At 41.7% G+C, this 18,786-nt stretch overlaps 1 protein-coding gene across 2 annotated transcripts in view; it reads left to right on the top strand.

Annotated features, from left to right (window-relative positions):
* Nucleotides 1-18,786, top strand: part of OLFML2B (olfactomedin like 2B) — a 302,868-nt gene that overhangs the window by 223,662 nt on the left and 60,420 nt on the right. For both annotated transcript variants that reach the window (XM_040359727.1, XM_040359728.1), the window contains exons 6-7: nucleotides 8,327-8,842; nucleotides 17,528-17,704. In XM_040359727.1, coding sequence (XP_040215661.1) covers nucleotides 8,327-8,842; nucleotides 17,528-17,704 — 693 coding nt within the window. The remainder of the gene's footprint in view (nucleotides 1-8,326; nucleotides 8,843-17,527; nucleotides 17,705-18,786) is intronic.

Raw genomic sequence — 18,786 nt, 5'->3', positions numbered from 1 at the left:
ACCTAACAACTATGTTGCTAAGTTCCTACAGCTATGAAAAAAACACATCTTATATTTTGTTAACTCTGAGCTGGTGACTTGGGACAAACAGAAAGCAAAGCAGTTAGATATCTGATTCCTTATGTCTGTATATATGAAGGAAATCGTGGGGCTTGTATACAGTATGAGAATAAAAATGGACTCAATTTCAAATGTACCACCTATCTCTATCCAAAACATGTTCTTGTATTTTCCCAAAGAGTAGAGAATGGAAAGAACCTTTGTCAGATTTGTATTGCTGTCTGTATCCCTGATGGGGAGATTCATCTGTTTAGTTGTCCTGGTGAAAATTGTCATCAGGACAGAAAGTGAAGAGAAATCCAAAAATATTATGTATTTATGGTAGTCACTGGAACACGAATAGAGAGGAAATATTCCAATAATGATACCTCTTCTGGTCATAACTTGGTCAGAGGGGATTTCCCTCACTGTGGAGAGCTTTATTTTCACTATTGTATCTCTGTAACAGGAAATAAAGAAATAAGAGATACACTTTAGAATTGATAATATCCAGAAACAATTAGACTAAATAATTAAGATAATTAAAGTGGTTGTAAAGGCATTAGTTTCCCGGTCCCTTACCACGTGATCAGCTGTTAGCCAATGACAGCTGATCACATGATGAAAACAGAAGATCGTTAATTGGCCTTTTTTGCCCCTCACGCTGGCAGTGGGGGGAAAAAAGACAATTACCAGCTTCTGACAGAGGGACATCGGTCCCGAACAGAGAGAGGAACTGTTACTATGCAGTGCCCACCTGTGCCACCTACAGATGCATATTAGTGCTGCCTACCAGTGCACACCAGTGCCACCTATCAATGCCCACCATTGCCATCAGTGCAGCCAACCATTTCCCATCAGTTCCTCATCATCAGTGCCACCTATCAATGCCCACCATTGCCATCAGTATCACCTATCAGTGCCCATCAGTGCCACCTATCAGTGCCCTTCAATGCCACCCATAAGTGCTCTGCAGTGCCACCCATCAGTGTCACCTCTCAGGGCCACTTATCAATGCCACCTAATCAGTGCCCACCAGTGTCACCTATCAGTGCCCATCAGTTCCTCCTTATCAGTGCCTATCAGTGCAGCCTATTATTGCCTATTAGTACATCCTATCAGTGCCCATCAGTGCTGCCCCATCAGCACACATCAATAAAGGAGATTTTTTTTATGAAACTATGAAACATTTTTTTTTAATGATCAGTCTTTTTTTTGTTTTTTGAGCAAAAAAGAAAAAAACCAGCAGTGATTAAATACTACCAAAATAAAACTCTATTTGTGGGAAAAAATCATATAAAATGTCATTCGGGAACAGTGTTGAATGACCGCACAATTGTCATTCAAACAGCGACAGCTCTGAAAATTTGCCTGGACAGGAAGGAAGTGCCCAGTAAGCAAGTGGTTCATTTGGAAGAAATACTGTATGTGGTCGGATAGCACCCCTGCATTTATCCAGCTGTTTGCAGCATGACCAAAATGAACAGTTCAAATCAAGCCTCATTATAGGTCCCCTCATTTGCATCTCACTTTGAGCTCAACCATTTCCACTTCGTAAACCCTAAAGGAAGGTTTGGGGGGGACAATTCTGCAAAAACGCGTTGGATTTTCTAAAGCTCTTCTTCAATAGAACATTTGGATTAGACCTCTAATGCCGCGTACACACGATTGGACATTCCGACAAAACTGTGGATTTTTTTCCGACGGATTGTTCGCTCAAACTTGTCTTGCATACACACGGTCGCACAAAATGGTGTTGGAAATTCCGATCGCCAATAACGCGGTCACGTACAACATGTACAACGGCACTATAACAGGGAAGTTCAATACCAAGTGCGCCACCCTTTGGGCGCCTTCTGCTATTCTCGTGTTAGTTTTTGTGAGACAATTTGCGCTTTTCAGCCTCAAAAATAAAATGTCAAAATGGACACCAACCAACCTCCTTGAGGTTAAAAAAATACAACGTAATAATACTGTTGTGGTAACTTGACACACACAAAAAAATATATATATTATGGAGATCACACATTTACCGCTTGGGATCCGCGCTATAGTCAAATGACGGCTACAGCACGGATCCCAAAATCCAAGTGGACTTCAATTGACATCCGCCCCATTGCGCGTTCCCCGTGCGCGCTCCAGAGCGCGCAGCGGGGAAACTCTGTGTTGGCCGTGTCCCTTGGACACAGCCAATTACATATCGCCGCGAACGGCCAATCAGAGTGGCCGTTTGCGATGCGATCTGTGCGGCCAATGAGAGATGATCTCATATGTAAACATATGAGATCATCTCTCATTGCCATTTTACACAGAGACAGCGGTGTTGTCTCTGGAGAGGAGACCGATCTGTGTCCCTTGTACATAGGGACATAGATCGGTCACACCCCCAGTCACCCCCCCTCCACCTACAGTTAGAACACAATGCAGGGAATACATTTAACCCCTTCCTCACCCCCTAGTGTTAACCCCTTCAATGCCAGTCACATTTATACTGTAATTAGTGCATATTTATAGTCAAAAGTGTCCGATGTGTCCGCCATAACGTCGCAGTCCCAATAAAAATCGCAGATCGGCGCCATTTCTAGTAAAAAAAATAAATAATAAAAAATAATAATTCTGTCCCCTATTTTATAGGCGCTATAACTTTTGCGCAAACCAGTCGCTTATTGCGATTTTTTTTTACCAAATATATGTAGAAGAATAGGTATCGGCCTAAACTGAGGAAAAAAAATGTGTTTTTTTTTGGTTTTTTTTAATTGGGATATTTATTATAGCAACAAGTAAAAAATATTGTATTTTTTCAAAATTGTCGCTCTTTTTTGTTTATAGCGCAAAAAATAAAAACCGCACAGGCGATCAAATACCACCAAAAGAAAGCTCTATTTGTGGGGAAAAAAGGACGTCAGTTTTGTTTGGGAGCCACGTCGCACGACCGCGCAATTGTTAGTTAAAGCGACGCAGTGCCGGAAGCTGAGATTTCACCTGGGCAGGAGGGGGGTATATGTGCCCAGTAAGCAAGTGGTTAAAAAAAAAAGAAAAAAAATCACTATAAAAATAAATTCTAAACATTATTATGGAGATCTGGCTTAAAAAAAGGGAGATCACAAGAAATAATAAAGAAATCGGTTTGTCAGAACTCTGTGTGAATATCAGCAGCAAAACAACTTCATTATTCTAACATTATAAAGAAGAAGAGAATGCGCTGCATTAAAAGCTTAAAAAAATTGCAGCGTGACGATTGTGCTATCTCCAATACGAACGATAGTTTTACCAGACCGAGCGCTTTTCCGTCTCGTACTTGATTCTGAGCATGCGTGGAATTTTTGTGTGTTGGAATTGTCTACACACGCTTGGAATTTACAAGAACGGATTTTGTTGTCGGAAAATTTGAGAACCAGTTCTTAAATTTTTGTTGTCGGAAATTCCGACAGCAAATGTCCGATGGAGCCTACACACGGTCAGGATTTCCGACAACAAGCTTACATCGAACATTTGTTGTTGGAAATTCCGATCGTGTGTACGCGGCATTAGTATCACAAATTTTTGTACTGGCACTACTCGATACTGCTGTGTATAACATTCTCAAGTATACACGTTGCTATACCACCCTCACAGAGTTTTCACAGTTTGATATGATGTAGCAGTTTATTGATACATTTGTGCCTTGGCTTTGAAGTCAAATTAGCTAATAATTTTTTCTAGAATATAAAGGGTCTAGGCAATAAAATATCCCGTAACTTGTTAAAAAAAAAAAAAAAAAATACAATCATCAAAAAAAAAAAAAAAGATTGTGTTTCTCTGACAAGCGGTCTGTTCTATGGGTCAAAGTCTGCAATGTTGATGAGTTGTCTGTTGCTACTACACACCTGGAAAATCAATTAAGAATGATCTATTCTCTATTTCCAAAACTGTGTCTTATACTTTGTGAGTGAAAGTCCATAAGTTGTTCTTCATTATTCATTGTGGAAAATCCTAAAAGCAAAAATACATCTTTCTTGGATCCTATTTTTTTTTTCCAAATGCTGGTGTCAGTCAGTGGATGGATCCATGAATAGCAAGGGTATACTGTATTAACTCATCCTCCTTGTCGCACAATGCCTGTCAAATGCTGCCTGTTACAGACAGTGGCCAGATACCTTTATATTGTGTATGAAAATGCTTATGGTGCTGTCAAGGTCGATGCTATCCTTTGTTTCTACTGTGCCCCCCCCCCCAAGTCTAATGCACTTTTTATAAATGCTCTATTATATATATTATTTCTATATGAATGCTCTATTCTATATATATATGTAAGGTGGGGCAAGTCCGGTATTCTGTGTCTATGGACGCAAATGCTGGACTCGAGAGAGCGCCCGCAAGGAAACCCCCAGGGAGAGTGCTTCTCCCAGGGGGTTTACCACAGCACCGCCGGGGGACCCCAGAAGATGATGATCGGGGCCACACTGTGCAAAATAAACTGCACAGTGGAGGTAAGTATCATATGTTTGTTATTAAAAAAATAAAAAAAAACATAGGTTTACACTCATTTTAGCCAAAACTACACAGGAATAGCTTAACAGCAAAAATGTGAATGTACTGAAATGGACAAGAGTCCAGGGGCCAGATTCAGAAAGAGGCGCGTATCTTTAGGCGGGCGTAGCGCATCTCATATGCGCTACGCCGCCGTAACTTAGTCAGATGAGTAGTGTATCCCAATCTCTCTCCTGGGAATCTTAGTTCCCATTTTTTTGCAGGAAATTCTTATTTCCATAGTCTTTTAGACCTGCAAGCAGCAGCTGAGCTGGGTGAAAAGTTAAACAATCTATACAGATCCTTGACACGTGTGGGTTCAGTTGCAACAGTCCTATCCTTCTGTGGGGCAGCCTCTGATTTATTTAGGGGGCTCGCATAAAACCATATGACTTGTTGCTCTGTCACATCGCCCCCACCCCCCAGAAAGACAGCATTCCTATAGCAGAGCAGAGGTAATCTTGGAGGGTTTCATTGCAGTTATATGGGATAGATTTACAGAAAAAAGCTAATTTGATTACTGTCCCTGACTGCAGAGGCCATAAGTAGTAGTCTCAGTGCCTTTCCCTACAGGATCATTCTCTGACCTACCTACTGACTTAGTGACCTTTGAGCCTTTGCCTGTGAGGAGTCTCCTAAATCCTTGCCAGATCAGGTGTTCCCTGAGGAGTCACAAGTAGCTTTCTTAGCTCACAGGCTTAGGCCCCGTACACACGAGAGGATCTATCCGCTGGAATTTATCCGTGGACCGGTTTCAGCGGATAGATCCCCTGGTGTGTACGATCCAGCGGATATTTTTCCGCGGATATTTTTCCCCGCGATGGATTTCCAGCGGATCAAAATTTCTTAACATGCTAAGAAATGATCCGCTGCAATCCAGTCCAGCGGATGGATCCGATGGTCTGTACAGACTCACCGGATCAATCTGTCCGAATCCATCCCTCGCATGCGTCGTAATGATTCGACACGTCACCGCGGAGGGAATTCCGCAGGGATTTTGATCTCATGGTTAGTACAACCATGAGATCAAAATCCGCCAGAGGATTTATCCGCGGAAACGGACCTCCGGACCGTTTCCGCGGATCGATCCTCTCGTGTGTACTAGGCCTTAGAGTGCAATTTCAGCTCTTATGCTGCGGTGCGTACCACCTCAAGTTGGAAAGGTAGCCTTTAGCTTTTACTAGTACTGCTACTTATCTAGGATCCTTTAGAGCGTTAAGGTTACAAAATCTTTTCCAATGCACCTTTTTTTCCCAGGCGCCCCCCTGTGAAGGCTGGGGCTCTTTTGTTAAGCCAAAGTTCTCCTTTAGGAGTATGTTATATGTTACACTCATATTTAGGGTGTAACATGCTCCTATGCACCCACCTCCCACGACCAAAGTTCCCCTATTTGTGACAGCAGGCAGGGATCCTGTCCCCTTTTCCTGCAAATAAAAATTAGCATTTATTTATTTATTTATTTTCACAAAGGGGAACTTAGCACATTTTTTCAAGCCTGATACCCATTGGAGCAGTACATTATCTAAGCTGGACTGTTCCCAATGTTGATTCAACAGTGCTGCTCTAATAAAGCACTGCTGATCTCTGTGGAGGATGCACCACTGTCTTACATTTTCATAGAAGAACACTTGGAGAGTCTCTCCAAAACCTTGTTTTTGTCTAGCAAGCTCCTCCTGATGCAATGACTGAGTTGCTAATCGGTCACACATTAGAGGCATGGGTTGGTCTCATGAGGCAGGATCAATTTAGAAAGGATCAAGTTCCTCCACACTGCTCCTATATTTGTGAAGCACCTGGAGCCCAACTAATGATGTATAGCGGATATTTTCTATTTTCTTCCTGTATATTTCTTTCTTTGCACATGCAGAGACTTCTTTAGTTTCAGTGTTGGGTCACAGGGCAGGCCTGTGAAAAGTGTTTGTGGTGCATTATATTTGAGGGACGACGTCTCTTCAGAGCTATCTTGGAGTCAACATTTAATTGTGGGACAATATGGTTCTGTCTCTAATTAAACCAACTCACCTGACGCCGAGGCCCAGTTTATCTCTGACTTGGTAAGGGGTTTAGTTCTGGAGCTGGGGAAATCCTTCATCCCAATTCTTGGGGATCCTTGCAATAGATTCCAGCTTGCCAGGGTTGGGAAGGTGTCCTGGATACCTTGTCAGTTCTGGCGACTTGGTCGCATGATGAATCCTGTCTCCCAATGGGGATTTTCAAGCTTTGAGAATTTTTGGTCACATGTTCAACACTGGACCTTCTGGCTGGAGGGTCATTTAATCCGAATTACTCTGAATCGGCTGAGGTTCTAAGTGTACAGCCAGTTTAAAAAATTAGCAATGAACATTTACTGATGTCTAATGAAAATAATGCCGCGTACACACGACCGTTTTTTAATAGTCTAGAAAAAACAATGTTTTTTTCAACCCGATTATTGTTAAGCCGGCCTTGCCTACACACGATCGTGAAAAAAAATGCTCTAGCAAAGCGCGGTGACGTACAACACGTACGACGGCACTATAAAGGGGATGTTCCATTCGGATGGCACCACCCTTGGGGCTGCTTTTGCTGATTTTGTGTTATTAAAATTTGGTGAGAGACAATTTGCGCTTTTCAGTCTGTTACAGCGTGAGGAATGTGCTATCTCCATTACGAACGCTAGCTTCTGAGCATGCGCGTTATTTTCACGTCGTTAAAGCCCACACACGACCATTTTTTACGACGTTAAAAACAACAGCGTTAAAAACGCAAAAATTTAGCATTCTAAATTTTTAATGCCCATTTTTTTACATCGCGAAAAACAGTCGAGTGTACGCGGCATAAGAATAATGGATAAACCTTCACTGATACCTTGTAAGAATAACGTTAATGAGTTAACCTTTAGGGTCCATGCACACTGGGCTTAAAAAAAATGCCAGTTCCCTTTTGTTTTTTCTTCCAGAAAGCTCCAATCAAAAACACAAACCAGAAGTTTTTTTTTTTCCTGCTTCTAAACGCTGAGCTTAAAATATGCCTCAAAATTTCTTAGTGTGCATTGACACGGGATAACATTGAGCTGCTTCTACAGGCAAAACACAGAACTCCTGTAGAAGCAGAATTTTTTAAGCCAGTGTGCATAGATCCTTACCTGTAAGGCCTCGTACACACGACCGAACATGTCTGCTGAAACTGGTCCGCGGACCAGTTTCAGCAGACATGTTCGGTCGTGTGTAGGGCCGACCGGACAATTTTCCGGCCGACCGGACAGGTTTCCAGCGGACAAATGTTTCTTAGCATGCTAAGAAACATGTCCACTGGAAGCCTGTCCGTCAAACATGTCCGATGGTCAGTACGACTTACCGGACATGTCCGCTGGCCCGAGAACCCGCGCATGGCGTCAAAGTGATTCGACGCATGCGTGGAAGCATTGAACTTCCGGGTTTGCGCACGTCGCCGTGTCATCTTCGCCGCCACCTCGCCGCCACGTCACCGCGTTGTCTGTCCGCGGGGAATTTGGTCTGATGGTGTGTACAGCCATCAGACCAAATGATCCCAGCGGACATGTCCGATGAAAACGGTCCGCGGACCGTTTTCATCGGACATGTCCGCTCGTCTGTACGAGGCCTTAGAAGGCATTTGTATACACAATTGTTTAAATTTTCACCTAAAAATGTGCTGCATTATCCGCCTCTTGATAGGAAAGTAACAAATTGTTTTTTTTTATAGTCTAGTAGAGAATTTATGTATATTGTCTGAGACTTAAATGGTAACTTTACCTTATCATATTCTTTTGAACTTTCAGAGGATGATGCATTTAGTGGGGACAACACCATAGACATGCTAATTGAAGACCAACTAATAAAACATGATATTCAGCAGCTCAGTACGACAGAAGGTCCAATTTCAGCTAGTGAGCCATCAACTTCAAATGATTTTAAAACCAAATTGGCAACAGAACTGTATGATGTATCAAGTATAGGAATCCTCTCCACATTATCTTCCTTGAGGAAGAGTTCAGAAGCCACTTTTACAACAATGGAATTAACAGAGCAAGCCACCACAGTTCAATACACAACCAACCAGGTTAAGGATGACCAAATTCCAACGACTATGGAGGCTACAACAACTTCACAGACTACAGAAAGCACTATCAGTCCAACAGTAGTCATAAAACCGATCCAGGCATCAACACTTGATATCAGCACAGTGGCACCATTACAACCTACTTTAGCAGCATCCAAATCAAGGAAAACTACTATTACTAAGCAGAACACTGTTGATAGTAAAGAAGAGGAAGATGATCTTGTGAAAGTTATTGGTAAGTAGAACTTTTTTTGTTATGTATGGTACAACAGTATATATTTTTATAAAATCTAGTAGTATGAATAAAAATTTGTATTGATACTATAAAAATTATTTGTGTATTTCAGACCTGTCTAATGAATGGTAAGTGATAGAGGGCGCTGTGTGATAAATATATGTAAATGAAAAAAAAAAACCAAAGGTTGGCGCTGCGCTAATAAATTAGTGATAAAAAGTGATGAATAATGTTGTGAACAAACAAAAAAACGAGTAGCAGCTAGCACTAAAATGTGTACAACAAATTAAAAGGCATAAATATAGAAGACAGTGCAGCGCTGATATTAGTAGTTAAATGCTTAAATACAATTGAGTAAAAACAGTGTAGACAAAAAAACCCTTAATAAAAAAGAGTCCGAATAAATTAAATGAATAAATGAAAAAGAAACAGCAAAGTCCGTTTGAAAACGCAAAAAATTAAAAGTGTCTCAATCCGGTGTAGTTTCATCTATAAGGAAACTCCTTAATTAACAAGATGTGATGAGATCTTGATTGCTGTGAAATGGTGTTCACCCATGCAATTCGTGAAAATAGGATTAACCGCTTACCAGAGGTAAAGACTGTTTTCCACCAGTCTTATAGAGCCTATGGGAAGTCAGGTCTCCCAATACCTTTTCAGTAATGATAAAACTCAGCATTCGATCCGGGTGTCATAAAATGGAACAAGAGAAACTTCTCATAGTGCATAACATTTAAACCATGAGGTTATATTTAATTTAGGTAATGCACTTACAGTTAAGTTGCCAAAAAACTGTATAACAGTGGACAAGGTTAAAAAGAGCGCTTCAGCTGTAGTGTTCCGATGCTCCTCGCTACTCAGTCTGCAACCACGGCCAGCGTTCAGGACGGAACGCGATGACGTCACGGCACCCAACAATCGTTTCGTCACGAAGGGACTTCTACGGGGGATTAGCCGGATAATCATATCCGGGTAATCCCCCGTAGAAGTCCCTTCAATTTCAATTTCAATTGAAGTAGCTCGATTTCAAAGCCGAATTCAGTGTGAGCCAAAATAAATAGAAAAAGCTGAAGTTAGAAGCTAATTGGCTACCATGCACAGCTGCACCAGATTGTGCACTATGCAGTTTTAGTAAGTCAACCCCACAGTCACAGGAACTTGGTTAGCACCTGTGTTATTGCAATTCCTTCATCCATACCATGAACACCCCAGCAGGGAAAGATCCTCACCTAACAATGGCGGATTACAGGCACTTGGGAAAGGGAGCTGAGGAAACTCCAAAAATCTTTACAGGTTGATATCTCCCTAATTTTCTTTTCATGGAGCAAGGTCCTACATTGACACCACTCCAGCCCCTGAATCGGGCTCCTCACAGAAGTGCAACATGCGGCCTGTCAGACTAAAGCAGATTTACTTCTTCAGCTTCCTGACACATGCTGGCTCCTGTGGATTCATACATTGAGGCAGTGCGTACTAATCTCTGGCTAGCCAACCTAGTGCTGCACATATCCCAGACTGGGCTTAGTAAAGGTACCTTTTATGTATGTTTTTCGAAGGCAAGCTTCTCTTTGGAAATTCCTATGAGGAATAGATTGATGCAGCTACAAAGGAAAGTGGGTTCCTACCCCACTATCCATAAGCACACTTCCCATTTGAATAGTTAATAACAAGGTTTTATCAAAATCCTAACCCTGTACGTTTAGGGATGCATGTAACATCTATTGAAATTACTGCAGTAACGAGGTTCTCTTGTAAACCGGTCACTAAATCTAATGCAGCAGCTGTGCTTCTGCCTGGTCTTTCATAGATCTGCTACTTTTATGTCTCATATGAGAGATTTTCTAACTTTAAGAGCAAACACCAGGTAAAGGGTTATACAACCCATCTATTCATACCTCAAGGTAGCACTTACATTACTGATAAATCACCACACTCCATGGTGCTATATCATTAGACCTGTAACCACACCCTGAACATTTATTTCCCAGGGTACCTTGGAGATCCTTTATTGCACGGGTCCTAAGTCAAATCATTGAACCTCATGGAACCTCATGGCCAAATGTTTATGCTTATGTTTCTCCGTTTGATTGATTCCGCCTCTTTCTCAGACTCTAATGACCTTTTACTATTTGGGGCGTTTGGATCTAATCCTGTCATCATTCTTGTTGTAACATGTTGTCAGTCGTAGACCCTGTGTTCATGAACATGCTTGTAATGGCACCCTTCGGTTACCCTTCTATGAGAATTCTCTCAGGTTATGGTCTCAAACTTCTTTGTGACAGTCAGTTCCCAATATTTTTCACTCAAGGTTACTGGAACTCTACGCCTGACTATGTGGGGAAGTTAGCTCAACTACCTAGATTTCTTTTTCATACAGATCTCTCGAGCATTCAAGCCTTATATTCTGCCCTGAGTTTTTTATGCCCTTTCTTCTCATTTTAGGTCAAGGATTACCCAGTTGCCTGTTTTATGATCAGATAATTCATTCTGCTCTTGCCTTTTCAAAGACCTGGCTTATGGTACTGGTTGACTCCACTCACTGGCTTAGTACTGGTAAAGGTTGCATTGGTCATACTCTCTGTAGGTGCATTTGTTTGCTTTTCTCACCAAATATCTTCAATTACACAATTGCTCTATATACTCTCACCTAAAGATCTGCCAGCATTTCTACTGCCTCAATATTCAGCAGTTAGGCACACCCCCACCTCAAGGTTGCGTGTCCCTCTTTTCTAGGGGGATGCAGATTGCTTGATTATAGGGATCCCAATCCTAAAAATTGCCTCCCGTTACTCATCCTGAAACCTCTTCTGTATGGAATTGCCAAACACCTAGCCCCTGATTCCCTGTAGGTCTTGGTTAGGACGTGTATATTCTTACATATTACCTTTCACACCCCCCTTGAACTCTCTTTTGCAAGAAGTTACTCTCCTTTGTCATGACTTTCTGTGCCCCTTTGGGGAATTCTTCAGGTGCTCTTGCCCACACAAAGCCCTCCTTTTGTGCTCAAATATGGTACTTCCTTAACCACTTGCTTACTGGGCACATATACCCCCCTCCTGCCCAGGTGAAATTTCAGCTTTCAGCACTGCGTCGCTTTAACTAACAATTGCTCTGTCGTGCGACATGGCTCCCAAACAAAATTGACGTCCTTTTTTCCCCACAAGTAGAGCTTTCTTTTGGTGGTATTTGATCGCCTGTGCGGTTTTTATTTTTTGTGCTATAAACAAAAAAGTGCGACAATTTTGAAAAAAATACAATATTTTTTACTTCTTGCTATAATAAATATCCCAATTTAAAAAAAAAAAAAAAAATTCTCAGTTTAGGCCGATACGTATTTTTCTACATATTTTTGGTAAAATAAAAAAAAAATCGCAATAAGCGACTGGTTTGCGCAAAAGTTATAGCGCTTACAAAATAGGGAACAGAATTATTATTATTTTATTTTTTTTACTAGAAATGGCGGCGATCTGCGATTTTTATTGGGACTGCGACGTTATGGTGGACACATCGGACACATTTTTGGCGCCATTCACATTTATACTGCGATCAGTGCTATAAATATGCACTAATTACAGTATAAATGTGACTGGCATTGAAGGGGTTAACACTAGGGGGTGAGGAAGGGGTTAAATATGTTTCCTATAAAGTGTTCTAACTGTAGGTGGAGGGGGGGTGACTGGGGGGGGTGACCGATCTGTGTCTCTATGTACAAGAGACACAGATCGGTCTCCTCTCCAGAGACAGCACCGCTGTCTCTGTGTGAGCCGGCAATGACAGATGATCTCATATGTTTACATATGAGATCATCTCTCATTGGCCGCACAGATCGCATCGCAAACGGCCACTCTGATTGGCCGTTCGCGGCGATCTGTAATTGGCTGTGTCCAAGGGACACGGCCAACACAGATTTTCCCCGCTGCGCGCTCTGGAGCGCACGCGGGGACCGCCCAAAGGGGCGGACGTCAATTGACGTCCTGTTGGCTTTTGGGATCCGCGCTGTAGCCGTCAATTGACGGCAGGCGGATCCCAAGTGGTTAAAAGGGCCTTTGTAAGGACAGAGCCTTATTATCTCTGTTGTCCTTGACAGCTGTAGTTCTGCCTCCGCTTCCCCTGTTTACTTCCTGGGTGAGTGTCCCTCTTGAAGTCCTTCTTGCTTCCATGTAGTTTTCCTATTACCTTCTGTGGAATGTCATTCTCCCTCCCCATGTTTTTTTCTTGAAGGCATAGTTACATAGTTACATAGTTAGTCAGGTTGAAAAAAGACACAAGTCCATCCAGTTCAACCACAAAAAAATAAACAAACAAAATAAAAAACACAATACAATCCCATACACCCAACTCCATACCCACAGTTGATCCAGAGGAAGGCAAAAAACCCCAGCAGAGCATGATCCAATTTGCTACAGCAGGGGAAAAAATTCCCTCCTGATCCCCCGAGAGGCAATCGGATTTACCCTGGATCAACTTTACCTACAAATCTTAGTACTCAGTTATTTTATGTACATTTAGGAAAGAATCCAGGCCTTTCTTAAAGCAATGAGAAAGGCCAGAACCACCTCTGTAGGGAGTCTGTTCCACATTTTCACAGCTCTTACTGTGAAAAAACCTTTCCGTATTTGGAGGTGAAATCTCTTTTCCTCTAGACGTAAAGAGTGCCCCCTTGTCCTCAGTGTTGACCGTAAAGTGAATAACTCAACACCAAGTACACTGTATGGACCTCTTATATATTTGTACATGTTGATCATATCCCCCCTAATTCTCCTCTTCTCAAGAGTGAATAGATTTAGTTCTTCTAATCTTTCCTCATAGCTGAGCTCCTCCATGCCTCTTATCAGTTTGGTTGCTCTTCTCTGCACTTTCTCCAGTTCTCCGATATCCTTTTTGAGAACTGGTGCCCAAAACTAAACTGCATATTCCAGATGAGGTCTTACTGATGATTTGTACAGGGCATGTTAAACAGTTATAGTCATCCTTGTAGGTGGGATCAGGACTGTAATTTTTGACATGTATTCCCTTGCAAATGGACCCCTCTTACTTTGCTAACAGAGTAAACTCCCTACGGGATTCTACTATTCCACCAAGCTGGGTGGTTATTTGGTCTCCTTTTATAGGGCATCTGCCCTCAGGGAATGAATCTTTCCTTATATAGCTGAGCCCATTCTCCCAAAGATGTCTTTCCACTACCCCATCAGTCTGCAGATGATGTACGAAAGTCCGCAAATGCTGAATGTTAAACACTTTACAGAGATCCTTCATAATATGTGGATGCCTAGGGTACACCACTAATGCAAAAAAATATATATATATATATATTGTTTTTAAAGAAGCAGTGCTTTTAATGATGCTTAAAGTGAAACAATACATATGCAAAGAAAAATAGATGCATTTAAAATTGACTTGTGGTGCTAGCCATTGCCAGCGATCCAACTAAAATGAAAAAAAAAAAAACGAGCGCCCCCCCCACTTCTGAACTATACCAGGGCACATGCCTCAACACCTTGTTCTTATGTTGATGAGGACAAGGGCCTCTTCCCAACAACCCTGGGCTGTGGTTGTGGGGGTCTGCTGGCGCGGGGCTAGTCGGAATCTAGAAGACCCCTTTAACAAGTGGTCCCCCAGATCCTGCCCCCATGTAAATGAGTATGGGTGGGGTACATTGTACCCCTACTCATTCACCAAAAAATTCCTTTTTTGAAAAAAAAATTAAAACAATGTCCCCCGATGTAGATCCATCATCAATCATACAAAAAGATACTTGGTGGGCACACCCTAAAAATGCTATACATCTAAGCTGGTGCTGCTATAAGACCAAATACACTACAAAACAGATTATAGCGCACACATGCAAAAATGACATTTATCCTGCAAGGCTAGTTAAAAACACCTGAACATATTCAAAAATACGGGGGTTTGGTCACACTATATAGTCATATAGTGCTAAGCCCACTTACTGCGACAAAGTACCCCGAATTAGTGGGTCCTACCCTAGTAATAGAATGAAAGAACCTGGGTCTCAACCATGGGAGATAAACTCCTCTATGTGGGAGAACTGAAGGGATTCTTCCTATACACTGGTGGCCACTAATGTGAGGTAATAAAGAGGGGGAGGGGTGCTCCAGCCAAGAGACCTGGTCAGGGTCTATACAAAATACAAAAAGATACTTGGTGGGCACACCCTAAAAATGCTATACATCTAAGCTGGTGCTGCTATAAGAACAAATACAGTACAAAACAGATTATAGCGCACACATGCAAAAATGACATTTATCCTGCAAGGCTAGTTAAAAACACCTGAACATATTCAAAAATACGGGGGTTTGGTCACACTATATAGTCATATAGTGCTAAGCCCACTTACTGCGACAAAGTACCCTGAATTAGTGGGTCCTACCCTAGTAATAGAATGAAAGAACCTGGGTCTCAACCATGGGAGACAAACTCCTCTATGTGGGAGAACTCAAGGGATTCCTCCTATGCACTGGTGGCCACTAATGTGAGGTAATGAAGAGGGGGAGGGGTGCTCCAGCCAAGAGACCTGGTCAGGGTCTATACAAAATACAAAAAGATACTTGGTGGGCACACCCTAAAAATGCTATACATCTAAGCTGGTGCTGCTATAAGACCAAATACAGTACACAACAGATTATAGCGCACACATGCAAAAATGACATTTATCCTGCAAGGCTAGTTAAAAACACCTGAACATATTAAAAAATACGGGGGTTTGGTCACACTATATAGTCATATAGTGCTAAGCCCACTTACTGCGACAAAGTACCCCGAATTAGTGGGTCCTACCCTAGTAATAGAATGAAAGAACCTGGGTCTCAACCATGGGAGATAAACTCCTCTATGTGGGAGAACTGAAGGGATTCTTCCTATACACTAGTGGCCACTAATGTGAGGTAATGAAGAAGGGGAGGGGTGCTCCAGCCAAGAGACCTGGTCAGGGTCTATACAAAATACAAAAAGATACTTGGTGGGCACACCCTAAAAATGCTATACATCTAAGCTGGTGCTGCTATAAGACCAAATACAGTACAAAACAGATTATAGCGCACACATGCAAAAATGACATTTATCCTGCAAGGCTAGTTAAAAACACCTGAACATATTCAAAAATACGGGGGTTTGGTCACACTATATAGTCATATAGTGCTAAGCCCACTTACTGCGACAAAGTACCCCATCATCAATCATGACGCCCGTCGTACCACCAGACCTGAAAAAAAAATTCTGTCTGTAACTAAGGCTACCTGCCAAATGCCTGCTCCGCCATGTGACAGTTCTTAAATAGGTAAGGGGTGGGCCACCTGCTGACGGTGTGGCGGGCATCGTGATTGATGATGGATCTACATTAAGGGACATTGTTTTTTTTATTTTTTTAGTAAAGGAATTGTCAAAAACTGTCTCCCGTCTTTATTTATTTTTGACCCTTTTTGGTGAATGAATAGGGGTACAATGTACCCCATACTCATTTACATAGGGGGTGGGATCTGGGGGGCCCCTTGTTAAAGGGGGTACCAGATTCCAATAAGTCCCCTGCCTGTAGACACCCAAAACCACCGCCCAGGGTTGTGGGGGGGAAGAGGCCCTTGTCCCCATTAACAAGGTGCTTTGGAGCAGGGGGGCAGAGCCAAAGCACCCCCCCATTTTGAGAGCATGTGGCCTGGAATGGTTCAGAAGCACCCCCTCCTTTCCTGGTCTGCCAGGCTGCTTGCTCGGATAAGGGTCTGGTATGGAATTTGGAGGGGACCCCACGCCATTTATTTTTTCTTAATTTTAGCGTGGGGTTCACCTTAAAATCCACACCGAACCCAAAGGGCCTGCCATGGTCAGGGGGGACTCCCAAATCATTTTGTTTTTTTTAATTTTCTATTGCTGGCTAATTTTTTTTATAATTTAGCTGTCAGAGGCTTCTCGGCCCTGCTTTTTAACAACCTATTGACTGTGCGCTCGATGGGCAAACATCCTGTCGAGCGCACAGGAAATTCGGGTGTTCCGTGGGCAGAAATCCAAAATTTTGAGTTGTCACAAGAACAGGAATAGAGGGGAAATCTCCCAATGTGAACCACAGTGTAGGGGGCAGCTGTCTAGGATTTCATCTTACTGTTGTGTCTACAGGACAGGAAGTGAATGGTAATGTTTCCAACAGGACACAGATGGCAAATGAAAAAATATAAAGGTTTTAACCATTCCCTACTCCATCTAACATGAAAAAAAGGTTTGGCTTTAGATACTGTATACTTTAGGGCCCACGTGTCTGTGTGGTGTTCTATGCCTTATTGTTACAATAGCTAATGTGTTTAGCCTGTGTATGTCATTTTCATGCAATCATCTCTTATTGTTTAGCCAGCTGTCTATAATATACCCACATCCTGTTACATCTGTGACTCTTGTATTACAGTGATGATTTCATTGATTGAATATTGCACTAATGTGTGCTTAGGGATTATTTTCCTCAATGTTTTTGTTTAATATACTGACACCAAAATCCAAAGGAACTACAAAGAGTCTGCATTAGTGTCAGGCCCATTATACTGTAAATATAATCCTGTGTAGAGAAGGCAGGAAAGAAGACTCAAAAACAGCATCATAAAAATTCGATGTATACTACAGATGTGAGATCAACTTCAAAAGCTTTTGTCACTAACTCATATTTTTTGTCTCCTTGGAAAACATCAGGACGATGCAAAGACACTTTATCTACAATTTCTGGGCCTACAACTCAAAACACCTACGGACGTAATGAAGGAGCCTGGATGAAAGATCCTCTAGCAAAAGATGAGAAAATTTATATAACAAATTACTATTATGGAAACACGTTAGTGGAATTTCGGAATCTGGACAACTTTAAACAAGGTAAAATGGAAAAATTTACACTTATTCGTTTGACATCTGGATTTGTTGGAGCTATGCTGTTATGTTCAACTAATGTGTATATCCTGTTTGGTTGAGAAAAATAAATCCTTTACAAGTCATCTATATGCATTGTAAGGGTTTTTACCAGAGATGAAATGCTTATTGCTAATGCTAACAATGCCCAAAGGTACCTACGGGCAGTAGTGTATTTAGGTTTTGTGCTGCCCTAGGCCTGACTAAACTTCTGCACCTCCTAATTTAAATATGACCCACCCCTTCCTGTCAAGGCCACACCCTGTTTTTCTAAGACCCGTCCTGAAATTTTCAGGGGGGGGGGGGGGGGGGTGGGACATTAGTTCTGAGGGCCCTGGTGATTAGCAATGGATTCCCTTAATTTGCATAGTTTTCCTCTAACTTCCTGTTTGGCTATGGGGCAGGAAGTGAAGGGAAATCTCTGCAATTGAACAGGGATGGTAAAAAAGAAACTGACAGGGGCTATAACCCTCCCTTACTCTATCTAAAATGAAAAAAAAAAGTGTTGATTATAGTTCTACTTTAGGCAGCTAAAGGACCTGGCCAGTTTTTGCGATTCGGCACTGCGTCGCTTTAACTGACAATTGCGCGGTTGTGCGACGTGGCTCCCAAACAAAATTGGCTTTTTTTTTTTTTCCACAAATAGAGCTTTATTTTGGTGATATTTGATCACCTCTGCAGTTTTTATTTTTTGCGCTATAAACAAAAATAGAGCGACAATTTTGAAAAAAATTCTATATTTTTAAATTTTTGCTATAATAAATATCCCCCAAAAATATATATATATATATATATATATATAAAAAAATATATGTTTTTCTTAGTTTAGGCCAATACATATTCTTCTACCTAAAATCGCAATAAGCGTTTATCGATTGGTTTGCACAAAATGTATAGTGTTTACAAAATAGGGGATAGTTTTATTGTATTTTTTTAAATTTTCATATTTTTTACTACTAATGGCGGCGATCAGCGTTTTTTTTCGTGACAATTTTGACACATTTTTGGGACCATTGTAATTTTCACAGCAAAAATGCATTAAAAATGCA

Source organism: Rana temporaria, chromosome 7 (assembly GCF_905171775.1).
Source record: "Rana temporaria chromosome 7, aRanTem1.1, whole genome shotgun sequence".
Lineage (NCBI taxonomy): Eukaryota > Metazoa > Chordata > Amphibia > Anura > Ranidae > Rana > Rana temporaria.
Note: the sequence above shows the minus strand (reverse complement) of the source record. Positions and strands in the feature narration are given on the sequence as shown.